Below are 13,699 nucleotides of genomic sequence, written 5' to 3'. Positions count from 1 at the left end.
CGGGACAATCCAAAAGCATGTGTCTCTGCTATTTGATCACAGAAGCGATACAGATCGATTGCTCAGGCCCCTAATCCCTAGCTTGCAGTGACCTGAATAAAATCCCACAAGCTGCCTTAATTTGTTAATGGAAAGTGTGATTAGTTTCTTAAACCGTTTTGTAGAAAACTTCCCAAAAACAGCCTCGCCTGTCGAGTCCCATGTACTTGTCGCCAGTGCCGTTTTCTATAGGCCCGTTCTTCTTTCCGTAGATCCTCCAGTAAAGTCCACGGCGAAGTACGCTACCGGTCTTTTGGACTGATTGTCAGCGTTTTTTTCGTCCGGAGATCGGCTAACTCATTTTCTTTAATATCTCTATGCCCAAGTACCACTGCTAGTACGATATTGTTTTCAGTGACCTCTTTCCGTACATCCCCAAGTAAAATGTGGAAGCCCACAGCGAAGAATGGTACCGGTCCTATCGGACTGTTTGTTAGTGCTTCTTTCGCCAGGAGATCGGCTAGCTCATTTTCTTTGATGCCATCTTTGCCCAAGTATGCTTGCTGGTAGGATTTTGCTTTTAGTGGCAACTCTGTTAAACATTTTTCTGGACTGTAGTACCATAGTTGATTTGATTTCAACGAACGAGATTGCCTGAAGTGCCACTTGACTGTCACTGTGAATGGCATTTCGTTCCACGTGATAGTTTTTATCTAGAATTATCTCTGCACATCTGCTAATGACATGGATCTTAGCTTGGAAATCTGTCCATGGACAGTTTGATATGTGGTTCCACTATACCAGTCGCGATTCCAGCCACCGCTTTCGAGCCATCTATATACCATTGACGTCTTTCCCTTGATTTCAACGGATTGTTGATTTCATTTCAACGGACGAGATTGCCTGAAGTGTCACTTGCCTATCACTGAGAATGACATTGAGACTTTGAATCCCTTTTTAAAGTAAATTTTCTTGCAATATCGTCTTTAGACCAATGGAGGACTTTCTCCAATGGCACTGTACTTCTAAGCGCTTATTCATAAAAGGACTTGAGTTTGATCGATAAATTTGTTGGACAGCTCGATCCTATAGTAGTCAGATGTCAGCGGTTAGATCAAATAAGCAGCTTCTTGACGAGAAAAGAATAGTTGTAAAAGTTCAGCTCGATAGGTGAAAAACTGTGGGACTAGTTCGCGTATATAAAGAGACAGACAGGCAGGCGGGCAGACGAACTTGACTAAATCAATTCAGCTCGTCATGATGTTTATTTATGTCTAGCTTCAGTTTATGTTTAAAAAGCTACAGCTGATATCCAAAGTGGACAAGTGAGTAAGCCTTTGAGTATTATTGTTCCCCGATCTGAAAAGTGCAGCTTCGGGAAAAATACGTTAAAAGTTTTTCATTTCTAACGAATACCAAAAAAAAAAAATTTAAAAAAAACCTAGACTGGTCTAACCCCTGAAATAAACACGAGCCAACGTGTCTGCGGCTAAAGATTATTGCCACTTTGCTTCGGAGTAGTGCGAACACTTGAGGAATATTTTTATTTATTTATTTATTCTCTTAATTTTTCTTGACTTCGCTTATCAACCTCAACACTTGATCACGTATACCGCACTTTCTTGATCACTTAATTTATTGTTACTGATAGATGTCCGTTGATAAATGCCGTTAATCTTAATAAACATAACATTATTTTGTAGCACTTTAACGGTAGTCTGCATTTCACCATTTCATTTCATACATTTTTCAATGCCGGCAGTTGAAAATTAAATGCTTTTTTTTAATATTTATAAATATCCATAATTCGTATATACATATGTATGTATGGCTAAAAGCACATTTTTGCCGCATTCAGCCGTCTGCGGTTTGTCACCTTCACACGCGTCGCTTTCCGATTAAACACTAAAATCTCGAAGATTTCGTCCGTCATCCTCAACATCTGTATGTATCTACATATGTACGAGTATATATGTACAGATGTCTGTATATACACTCTGACACCCACAACAATTCAACAGGCAGCCCGTAAACATGTCGCTGATATTTTAGGCCTGTCTCCGAGATTTATGCTTGACGTTAAAAATAGTCCAAACATTTTATTTAATGGGTTGAGGAATGAGCGAATGTCAACGGAATTTCACATGTTTCATATTTATAATAAAAGTATGCATAAAATAATTTGTATATATATTTATGTAGGATTTATGTAGGGAGAAAACAATATGCGTGAGAATTCGTGAAATAGTTTTTAAGTAATTTAGTGAGCCTTTTGAGGACACCATAATTCTAATTAAGACTTTAGTACGACCATTTGCGGACAAATGTTAATCAATCATCATCTACTAATTAACTCACATGGGTGGTCCGATAAGTACCTACCCTACAAAAGAAAAACAAAAATTTGGAAAATTTACAATTAATTTCCTACTATGTGCTCCTTATACTTGGAGCTCCATATAAAGCGTGATCCATTTCGAGGTTCGCTACTTTTTTTAAGGAACTTCAAATATAAAGCGTGATCCATTTCGAGGTTCCCTACTTTTTTTAAGGAACTTCAAATTTAATGGGTAATGATTATTGTCATTCGTGAGAACATTGTTTGGCTTTTATTTTCTCTTTCAAATGTTGGGTACGTCTCAGATGGTCCATCGGTTGAGTCCAATTTTCGATGACTCGTTGGAGCATTTCCACTGGTAATTGGCGAATGACATGCGTGATGTTTTGTTTCAATGCCCGAATCGAAGCAGCATTGTCCGCATAAACTTTAGACTTCACATATTCCTACAAGAATAAGTGTCACGATAGCCCACGATCTTGGTGGCCAAAAGACCGACCCAAAACGTGAAGTTATCTATCAGTGTACTCTCAATAAATCCATAGATTGATACGATGTGTGGGAAACGGCGCCGTCTTGTTGAAACCAAATGTCGTTGAGATCATGAACTTCAATTTGAGATCATTATTGGTTATTATGGCGCGATCACGTTCGGCATTGACTGTTACGTTCTCACCGGCATCATTTTTAAGGACCGTTGTTGTTTTTTCAGGATGAAATGGCAGCTTTTGAATCTCTTTAGGTCAGGTCGTCATATTATACTTTCTTAACCCTACCTAAAAAATAGATGCTCTCTGGGCCTTTGGCGCACAGCACCAAACCTGAAGAGTACAGTGGATGGGACAACAGTTTAGAACCTAATTTCAAAAATTTTGCCGTGGCGACGGCGGAGGTGTGAGTAGATGTACTTTTTTTCGTCAAACTGGGAACCATTTTTGCTTCTCATTAACAAATCAGCCCAATAATTCTTCATCTTCTCTGTTGCGGATCACATCTTATGAAACCCAGAAAACTGTGGTCGTTACATGTGCAGTCACAATGTTTGGCTTCTTCGGCACAGATTCCGACATTCAATGATTCGATGTTTTCTCTCTCAATGAGTCAGTGCTTCGCTTAAACAGCTTCAGGCAGTAAAGGGGTCCCAAACTTGCGCCTGTTATCCGGAGTAAGCAAACGCGGCATCCATACTGCCGACGGCTTTCTCACGCCCAAAATTGTATGCAGGATATATGAAACTCGGTCTTTTGTAATGCATTCTTTCACTGCTATTTCTCGCTTTCAACCGACGGTCTGCTTTTGCCATGTTAACCTCCTTGCTAGTATTTTTCGGGGCATCTGGGCATAGTTTACTAAAGACCGACGTGCGAACATGTCGAAATTCGTTAACGAAATTTTTGAGGTTCACCAAACCAATTATAAAAACGCATTGCCCTTCGATTTTATTGCACGATTTTCCTTCTAAAAAACAATCCAATCGCCGACTGGCAGTGACAAGTTATTTTAGTTTTCCTAAACTCCACGGACACGCCCGTTTCCATATGTAATCGAAGCCAATAAATCAGTCGGATTCTGCTGAAATTTTGTCAGTAGTAGTTCTTCGATAGTGTCGCCATCGATCGGTAAGCTAAGTAATTGTCGAACCGCTCTTTTCAGCGTTTCAGCTACAACGAACCGCTTGTCTTTTCTAATTTTAACCTTCTTTTGGGGTATCACATGACGCATAGCTTTCTTTTATGAGTACCACCATTATAAAGTCAACAGCTGTGGCTATATGATTCAATACCATTCTCTGCCGTCAATTTTTTTACGAGGCGTATAGGTCTAAATTCTCAGTGATAAGAAAAATCCCCCTCATTTGTTGAAAATAAATTGTATTTATTACACTGCCCAACGTTTTATTATTTTTTATTGTAAACATACTATATATCTACTTATTATTCCTAATCTGGAACCCTTTCTGCTTAAAGCCTTTTGTAAAAGAACCAAGGGTAAAAGACAAGACAAAAAATTAGATCTCACTGATGGTTCCATATAGATTTATTCAAAACTGCAAACTCTTACACACATAGATAATTACAAAAATCAATAAATATATTGCAAAATTATTATTGTCACATTTGTTAACCTACCGAGAAGAATGACAGACGGAAAGCCATTTCCACCATATTTTGTGGCACATCGGGCTTATGACATACGTAAACCTCCTTCAACGGTGAGTTAAATAAACGACCGACGACTACGAAACGTCCCTTAACAACACTCTCCGCATCCGATGTGCTAGTTGCCGTGGCATCCGTGAACTCGCGCACTTGTATTGTCATACCATGTTCCTTAATGGCCAGCATACCTTTGCCAACGGCCGGTTTGGAGTTCTCTTGCGCCAACAGACGCCGATAATGTTTGGTATTCTGTAAAACGGCGCGTATAGTATGGCAAGCTTTACGCATTTCGGCAAGAAAGGGAAATGACTCGGAGTTCGCTTTAAGCGGACAGAACACCGAACCATTTGTATTGTCCACATAGACATAATAGAAGACAGCGTTCTTCCAGCCGGCGGAGATTTTAACCGGCACAACATTATTGATTTCTTTCCACAGTGATTCGGTCATTGGCGATTGCAGCTCCGAGTCGCAGCCATAATGTAAGGGATTTTGTTCGCCAAAGTTATCCCAATCTGAGCCGCCGCTATCAGAGTCCTCATTATTGCCGGCATTGCTGGTGGTGGCGTTTATGACGCTGCTGGCGGTTAGACGCTTGCGACTCGAATCATCTTCACTCGGTGTGAGACTGTGTATGGACGAACCGCCAAGCGACGAGCAGAGGTGCGTCTCCTCATCGAAACCAAGTGTGCGTTGATTGCTGGCGCGTTCCTGCGTTGTAGCGCCACCTGTGGCGGCCGATGCGGCGGCGGAGAATTTTTGTTTTATGAAATTCTCAATTTTTCGTGACTCCTTCTCGGCGCTGGCATCATCAGGCTGCTCAACTTTATCCAACACCTCCGGACGCTTATTAGAGATGGACCAAAATATGGCTAACGATTCAATGCCGCATTGTATGAGATGATCAAGCGTCTCCTGAATTTCTTCGATGTAGAACAGCGATGGCGGCACAGTGTCGTCGGGCGACAAGTCTGGCGCATCGAAAATTTTCAGTATCACCGCCAGTATCAAATGGCTGCGACTGCAAATTGTGAGAAAATAACGACCGGTGGCCTGCGGCAAGGCGACCTCCTCCCACACATACAACTCCTTCACGCTCTGCTCGCTAATAAACTCAAATATGCCGCGACAGCGCATGAAGAGCTCCACGCTTGCGCGCACCTCCAAGGGCATTTGCGAGGCAAGCAAGTAATGATCGTAGTACAAAGCGCTGCCGTGTATGAAAAATTCACGATGCGTATTCAATGGCTCATCATTCCAATTTCTATAATCCATGGCCTCCATTTCGCTCAACGCATCAAATATGCGCAGCTGCGCCTCCTTCGGCAACGGCATATGGCGTGACTCTTTGAGCAACTCCTCGAAGAGTACCGGCTGTTTGCGGTGTGCGCGCAATATGCGCACACGTTGTATGCCACAGAAATGATGTAGAAAACTACGCAGGGCGGCGGTCGTTGCATTGCCATTAGTGAAGTTCTCCAAATTGAGCGTGGGAAAGGCGAAACGTATATAACCGATGAGTTCATCGGCGCGCAGACCAGCCTCCGGCTGTGAATGATAAGCGGCAGCATAAGCGAAGAGCACCAGCAGGCCGTTGAGTGAGCGATAGCAGACGAAGTAGGTGACATTGTCGACTTGTAGACGTGAGATGAGCGGTTTCGTTTGCAGCTCCTCGGTGAGCACAGCGTTCAGCGTGAGAAAGCTGCCACGCGCCTTATAAAGAAAATTCGTTTGCGCATCTTCGGGATAATAGTACAAAGAGTCTTTATATTGATCATTTTGATAACACTCAGGCGGCAGTATGAGTAGCGCGAATGGCAATGCAACATCTGGCGTGGCATCGATAGTAGCTTTGACCGGCTGCGCAGTTGTGCCCTTATCAGTTTCGACTGTTGCGGTTAACGCGCGCGGTTGCAATTTCTCAAATATTTGCGCAAACATTGCGAAATTTTCCACCTTTTGCAGTTCAGCCGCGCCACCCACAGCGCCCGCGTTACCATTTGCATGCGCCGCACTGCCAGCGCCTTCAGCTTGACGTGCAGCGCCCTGAAACTTTAGACACACTTTAGTGGGTTCAACGAACTGCAACAACAGTTCATCTACATTGCTGGTGCGCACTTCGATGTCATCCAAAGACTTAAACCAATCGCCACGCTCGATTTCCGCGGTCTCGCTTGGTGATTGTGTAGTTGGATGTTGCTGTAGCTGCTGTTGTTGTTGTTGTTGCTGCTGTTGTTGCTGTTGTTGGTATTGCTGTTGCAGCATGGTGGGCATGGCATGCACGAAGCTGTCAACCATTAAGCACTCCGGCTGGTCTGGGAACGGCACCACACGGAAGCCAAGTATCGACTCGACGGCGGTAGAGCGACGACCAAAGCGAAAACGATCCGCTGCCGTAATTACCAATTCCAATTGCTTATAGCACGGCGTTTCGTGTGACTTGCTAATGTGTGAGAAACGGTGCTCATGCGCGGGTGCCTGTGCAGCTGTCTGCGCCTGCCGGCCACTACCGTGCGCTTTGCCCTGCTGCGCTGGCTGCTGCGCCTGTCGCTGTTGGCTTGTTTGTTTCTGTTCTTGCTGTTGCTGTTGTTGTTGTCGTCGCGCTGTCTTCTTGCCCATGCGCAGCGAACTGCTGCGCGCAAACTCAATGCGCTTCTCATGTAGCGGTCGACGCGCTTGCGGCAGATACTCGGCGTAGAACAGCGTGCCATCATCGGCTACATATTCTTCCCAATTGGCCAAATCACTGCTATCGGTGTATGAGTCGCTAAATGTAGATTCGGAAGAGTAGCTTTCGGAGCCACCTTCCGCGCTGTGCAGCCCTAAACGTGCGGTATTGTGTTGTTCATTCGGCAGCAGTGGCTGTGATTTGCGCATCACGCCAAATATTACACGAGAAAACTAAGCGCAAACCTATTTACAAATATATATATATATATATTTATATATACATATATTTATATATATAAACACACACACTTCTTGTTTATCTTATTTTGTTTTCTTTCCAAGCCACATCGACACTAAATCAAACGTCTTTTAACCGAAGCGCTGATCTAACCAAAACGCCATTCACTTCACAACTGAACGTTAAAGAAAAGTCAGCGCTCCACCAGCTGCTAAGCGCGCGCTATGTTGGCCAAAACGTTTATATGTATCTGTACGCTCTTCTCGTACTCTCTGCTCTGTTGCGCGTCATCTCAACACGGCGTCCAGCCCTTCCTTTCTGTTGTTTACCTTGTTGCTCTCCGCTTGCCCGGTTTCACACCCTCACATCGTGCTGCGTTCGGTTGTTCTCATGCAACTGGTTTATCTTCTCAGCATTGCCAGACAATTGCTTATTGGCCAACATTCGATTTTGCCGCAAAAATGTGCCCCAAATGCTAGGTAGTCGCCGACAGCTTGCCTTCGACTTGGCAATGTCTTTAAAATATTTCTGTTAACCTACAGTTCAGACGACGGTGATCTGCACACGATCGACTGGCCGCTGATGGAATGTGTGTGTGCAGCGCAAACATGAAAAGGTTGGTTGTGTTGTTGCATGTAAACAGTAAGCAAATGTACATATATACTTGCATATATAAAGTTATATAATAACTTATTTATCACGCTAAGCCTCGCTCAGTATTTGTGCTATTCTCTAGGCTCTCTGCTCATAAATATACACTCTGAAAATGAAGCAATATAGATTTATTGCTAGTTAGGGAAAGAGCACATATAACAGTATTTTATTTCTCTTTTGTTTGTGCCACAATACCAAGTTATTTGCGGTTTGGTAAGGCTATTGCTTGAATAGCCACGAATAGTTTGCAAGTCTTACCTACTTTTCGTGATGCATTTGACTAGATAGTGGCACTTAAAAGTATGTCAACACTGCCGTTAAATGTCAATTGTGCTCATTGCCAAAAATAGAGAGAAATTAGTGAATTATACTTACATTTTGTTAGTTTAATTTGAAAAAAAGGATTTAATTCGAAGAAAGCTAGTATACTCTTCGGTCAGTTTGCATGACAGCTATATGATATAAAAGTCGGATCTGAAAAATATGTTCGTAGATTATAGCGATGATTTTGACAAAATATATAGAGCTGGCTCTATAAAAGAAAAGCGGGCTATGTGTGCTGTGCTAGGCCAGAGATTAGCTGACTTTACGCCTCGATGTGATGTGAGTTGGGAGTCACAAGGTGACTTCAGGGAAGCAAGCTCTATATAAGTAATGCAGACACCGTGCCTAGCCTATTTAAGTGACTCTCGCGCCTCGGTGTGATGTGTTTTGGTCACTGACTTCAGGAGAAGCTGGCTGCCAGCTGGCTCTATATAAGTAAAGCAGGCATCCTGCCTGGCCAATGCTCAAGTGACTCTCACGCCGCAATGTGATGTGATTTGGAAGTCACAAGGTGTCTTCGAGAGAAGCTGGCTGCCAGCTGGCTCTATATAAATAAAGCAGGCACCGTGCCTAGTCGGTGCTTGGATGACTCTTGCCACTCGATGTAATGAGATTTAAAAGGCATGAGGTGACATCACGGGAGCTGGTTCTCTAAAAGTAAAGCAGTCACCGTGTCTAACAAGTGATTAGGTGAGCCTGGCGATGGTGAAAGGTCAGGGCTATATGGTGGATGCATCAAAACTTTCCAGCTCTCCCAGTTTTTGCCGAGTCATCAAAGATACATTCAGCATAACCTTTCGAGGTGTCAATCCTGGCTTTGCGACCATTTGTTGAGCTTCACATTATTGTCGTATTTAATCCATTTTTCGTCTCTTATTACCATTCGCTTCAGAAATGGTCCGATTTCATTTCGTTTCAGCAAATAATCGCAAATGTTAATTCGGTCCATTAAATTTTTCACAGACATCGAGCTTCTTTTTGTAGCCAGCCTTTTTTAAATGGTTCAAAACCGTTTGATGATGAATGCTAAGTTCTTTAGCGATGTCATGGCTGCTTATGTGACGGTCCTGGTCAATTTTTTCCATAATTTCATCGACTTTTTCAACGATAGGTTGACCTGAGCGAGGTGCATCTTTCACATCGAAATTTCTAGAACGGAAGCGAGCGAACCATTGTTGTGCTGCATCGTCTCCGTAAACTTCACAACTGTTATTGGTGGCTTTCATGACATTCTTCCCTTTTTTATACAAAAATTTCAAAATAAAGCGAGTTTCTTCATTATTTTCACTCATTTTTGTACAGCTGTAACTTTTTTTCAACTTCCTCGATTTATTTATTTATTTTTTTCGATGAAGCTTAAAATCTCACCTTTCCAAGACTATATAGAGTCATTATGTATGGTATGACACAAAGTGATTGGTAGCACGGGAGATATTTGACTTCAACGACATCCACTGACAAAATACGAAAAGACTCGACTTTTCTACTAGCCAATATATTGTACAGAGTCGCGAATGATTCTCTTTGGGTGTTAAAAACGTTACAGCATCGTAGATGGCTCTAGCAATCTTTATTTATCATGCATCATAAATCATTTTGAATTTGTCGATTATATAGCCGAGTTTAAAACAGCGCCAATTCGTGATACCAAGAGCAGGCATGTCCTTTTCTGGTTCCGATCTCTTTAACGGAGTGGAGGTGTTCTTCTTTTTCTGCTTCCCTCGGCGAGCACTGCGTCGAATTCTTTCAGAGCTGGCATCAAATAATTTGTTTTAAAAATGACTAATTTTGAAATATTTTTGTGTGTTGCCAACTGTTTCAAATTTTATTTAAAAATCTGTATGACTAGAACGGTATGTTTTGTAATGCTATACTTTTAAAATATTTTAACCTAAATTCCCAATCACAAATCTGTAGCCGATGGAATAGGATCACATTTGCACACCAAAATGAAGTCGTAAAACGAAATGAGATTATTATCTTCCCGAATCACTCGGTCATTTCTGCTGAGAAAATAAAGTTCCCACAAGTAATCTCAAGTACTTCATATGTAGTACGTACTAACTGATTTATATGGAATGGCTGTGTTTATTAAATACTCTATGGTATTGCTATCTGGTTCTTCAATGAAATTCCAAAGAACTATTGCCAAATGTATGATAATAGAATTATCATTAGCACGGGTTTTATAGGCATGTGGAACAGCTCAAATTACTAATCAAAAAATTTCCACAATCAATTAGAAAGGTTTTATTCTGTAAAGTTTCCAACAAAAATTTGGAAAATATATATAAAATGAATATAGAATTATTTGAAACTTAAAAATAAACATAAAATTTGATAAAAAGAATCAAGCCAATTGAAATCACGCAAACTATTAATAACGTTCCACTCATGATAAGTAGTTAATACAACTTTGCAATAAAGGACTTACAAGTTGGCGAAAGATAGAGAAAGTTGTAAAGAGTAAATATATACATACATACATACAGACGTATGTATACTACATATTCATCGCTAATTTTGATAATAATGATCTACATTACAAAGCGTTATTGACTTCCGTTTTGGCACCACACCTTGCTGTAATAAGTCCATGGGTTTATAACAACAATTTCTAATGTGTACTAAACACAATATTTACTCCAGTAGTGCCAGTAGCCACTAAGTTTAAGTCGTTGCATTAAGGAATGTAAACATTCTTATGATTTCATGAAGTTTTTTCGTTCACTATTTGCACTAGAACTTACACAGAATACCCTGTAAGCGCCACAAGCTTTCAAGACAATATAGAGTGTTGTGTATGTTGTTGGGCTAATAGAACACTATCAAAAAAACTTTATAAAGGCTGTTGTTTTTAGACCTGTAGTTTTCAAGAAGAAATAAAAAGCATATATTCTAATGATATGGCCAAAAATGTAGCTTTATTACAAAGAAATGGTTTGCCATTAAATAATAAAAATTCACTTCATACCGGTACACTTGGTATGTAAGAATATTCAGCAATAAGAACACACCTAATTTTAGGGTGTAGTCAGTAGTGGACACCTTCGTTTTATGCGCCGTCGGAGATCGCGTATAACTCTATATAAAGAGTCATTTCGAGGTTCCCTACTTGAAGCCTGAATCGAAGCGGTATTGTTCTCATAGATTTTAGACTTTACATGAAAAAAAGTCTAATGCTCTGATATCACAGCATCTTTGTGGGCAATCGACCGGTCCGAAACGTGAAATTATCTGCTCACCAAAGTGTTCTCTTAATAAATCCATGATTGATGTGATGTGTGGGAAGTAGCGCCGTCTTGTTGAAACCAAATGTCGCCGAGATCACAACCTTCAATTTAAGGCATCAAATAATCTGTTATCATGACAGTTACCGTCTCATTGGCATCATTTTTGAATAAATATGGTCCGATAATTCCACCGGCCCACACACCACACCAAACCGTTGTTTTTTCTGGATGAAATGGCAGCTCTTGAATCTCTTAAGGTTGCTCTTCGTGCCAAACGTGCCACTTTTGTTTGTTTACATACCCATTGAGCCAGAAGTGGGCTTCATCGCTGAACAAAATTTGGCTCGAAAACGTCGGATCTCCTTGGTTGGTTTCAAGAGCCCATGGAACGATGCAATGTCGTTTGGGAAGGTCGAGCGGCTTCAGTTCTTGCACAAGCTCTACGTTGCTGTTAACGGCGTTGAATCGACTCTCCACGGTCTTTGTGTATACTCTCACCTATGGTTGCTATATTTTCTTGACTGCGTGCTGGACGTGGTCTATTCGATCGAATATTATCCAATAAGGAATGCTGGGTCTCAAGATGGGTGATAGTGTTGCGTATAACACATTCTTTACAGAATTTTCGAAATAAAGTTGAACGGTCTGTTTTCAGGGAAAGTCTTTCAATGATGAAATCTCAAACAATACTAAACAATATCAATATGACAGCTAGACACGACTCACGCGCGATCTGTCAAAAAAAGGTTTTAGAAAAATGTAGCTCTACTTAGATCACCCTTTATATATACATATATATAAATGATTAGCGTGATGAACCGAGTCGTTTCAGACATGACCGTCTGCCTGCCCGTCAGTATATGCGCAAACTAGTCTCCCAATTTTTGAGATCTGAAATTGTGCTCACGTCTATTTTCCCCCAAGAAGCTGCTCATTTATCGAATCACTATATGATATATGTAGCTACTAAACAAATTTATCGATTCGGAAAATAATCTATTCCAAGGCAGCGTATTAACCTACGAATAATTTTTTTTTATATCGAACAACTACAATATAATATACTACTGCGATCAAATTGAAAGGTGAATTTTGTCCATTTCATCTCCTTCAAAGTAATCCCCTCCCGCTGCAATACATTTATGCCAACGTATTTTCCAGTTATCATAGCACTTGGAAAAATCATCGGTCGTGTTGGCCATCAGAGCCTTCTTCGATTCAGCTTTTATATCCTCAATTGAGTCAAAACGGTGTCCGCGGAATGGTCATGTGAATTTGCTGAGTAGTCCAGTCATTATAACAAGTTCACCTCGGAATTCGATTTACCCATTTATAAGTCTGTAGGTAGGGTATACCTACCATATGTAGGTTTTGAGACAACTTTAGGGTGTTAATATACAAGTATTTACAGACATATATAAATGGGTATATCGAATTCCGAGATTCTTATCTAATTTAAGCTTAAATGACTGGACTAGAATAGCCAGAAGTTACAAAAAGGTAAATCAGGCGAATGCGGTGGTTGCGGCACGATATTAGCTGAAAATGTGGCGAAATGATCACGAATAACCAATGCTGTATGAAATGGTGCATTATCGCACTTCTTTGTTCAATAAATTCAGACATGGTAAAAATCGAAAAATTCACTTTTAGAGCCTCACAAAACGACGAGTATCTCAAATACTAATGAATATTTTGACGTGAAATTTAACATAGATGTCACTAACAGTACTACCAACTTACAGAAAACAAATTTACGGATTCGAATAACACGCGAAGTAAGCTAAAAAGTTAAAAACTTAAACCCTCGGATGGAAAACTTTTTTATTTGATAAGGTATTTTCACGAAATTCGGCATGAATTATTGGCTAAAGCAGCGCTACATTTTCCGAGCAAATTTTTCAGATCGGACAACAAAAACTAGTATACAGCTGTCGTACAAGTTTATCGATGAAAATCAGGATAATTCTCTTTATACTCTTTCGTGCAGGGTATTGAGCAGTTTGGGATCAGACAAATGACATTGATAACACTTAACTGGACTTTTTCCTGCTGGGTTTTCGAGCAGTTTATTTACACATGATACATAAATGCATATATTCCT

General features: G+C 40.8%; 1 protein-coding gene across 1 annotated transcript; it reads right to left on the bottom strand.

Moving 5' to 3' along the window:
* Positions 1 to 4,347: 4,347 nt before the first annotated feature.
* Positions 4,348 to 7,519, bottom strand: LOC120778987 (protein inturned). The gene has a single exon (XM_040111086.1). The coding sequence runs from the start codon at positions 7,351 to 7,353 to the stop codon at positions 4,438 to 4,440; it is 2,916 nt and encodes a 971-aa protein (XP_039967020.1). The 5' UTR covers positions 7,354 to 7,519; the 3' UTR covers positions 4,348 to 4,437.
* Between the last annotated feature and the right edge of the window lie 6,180 nt (positions 7,520 to 13,699).

This window comes from Bactrocera tryoni, chromosome 5 (assembly GCF_016617805.1).
Source record: "Bactrocera tryoni isolate S06 chromosome 5, CSIRO_BtryS06_freeze2, whole genome shotgun sequence".
Lineage (NCBI taxonomy): Eukaryota > Metazoa > Arthropoda > Insecta > Diptera > Tephritidae > Bactrocera > Bactrocera tryoni.
Note: the sequence above shows the minus strand (reverse complement) of the source record. Positions and strands in the feature narration are given on the sequence as shown.

Excerpts from the sequence above, each read along its gene's own strand:
- LOC120778987 (XM_040111086.1), bottom strand. The coding sequence starts at position 7,353 with ATGCGCAAATCACAGCCACTGCTGCCGAATGAACAACACAATACCGCA.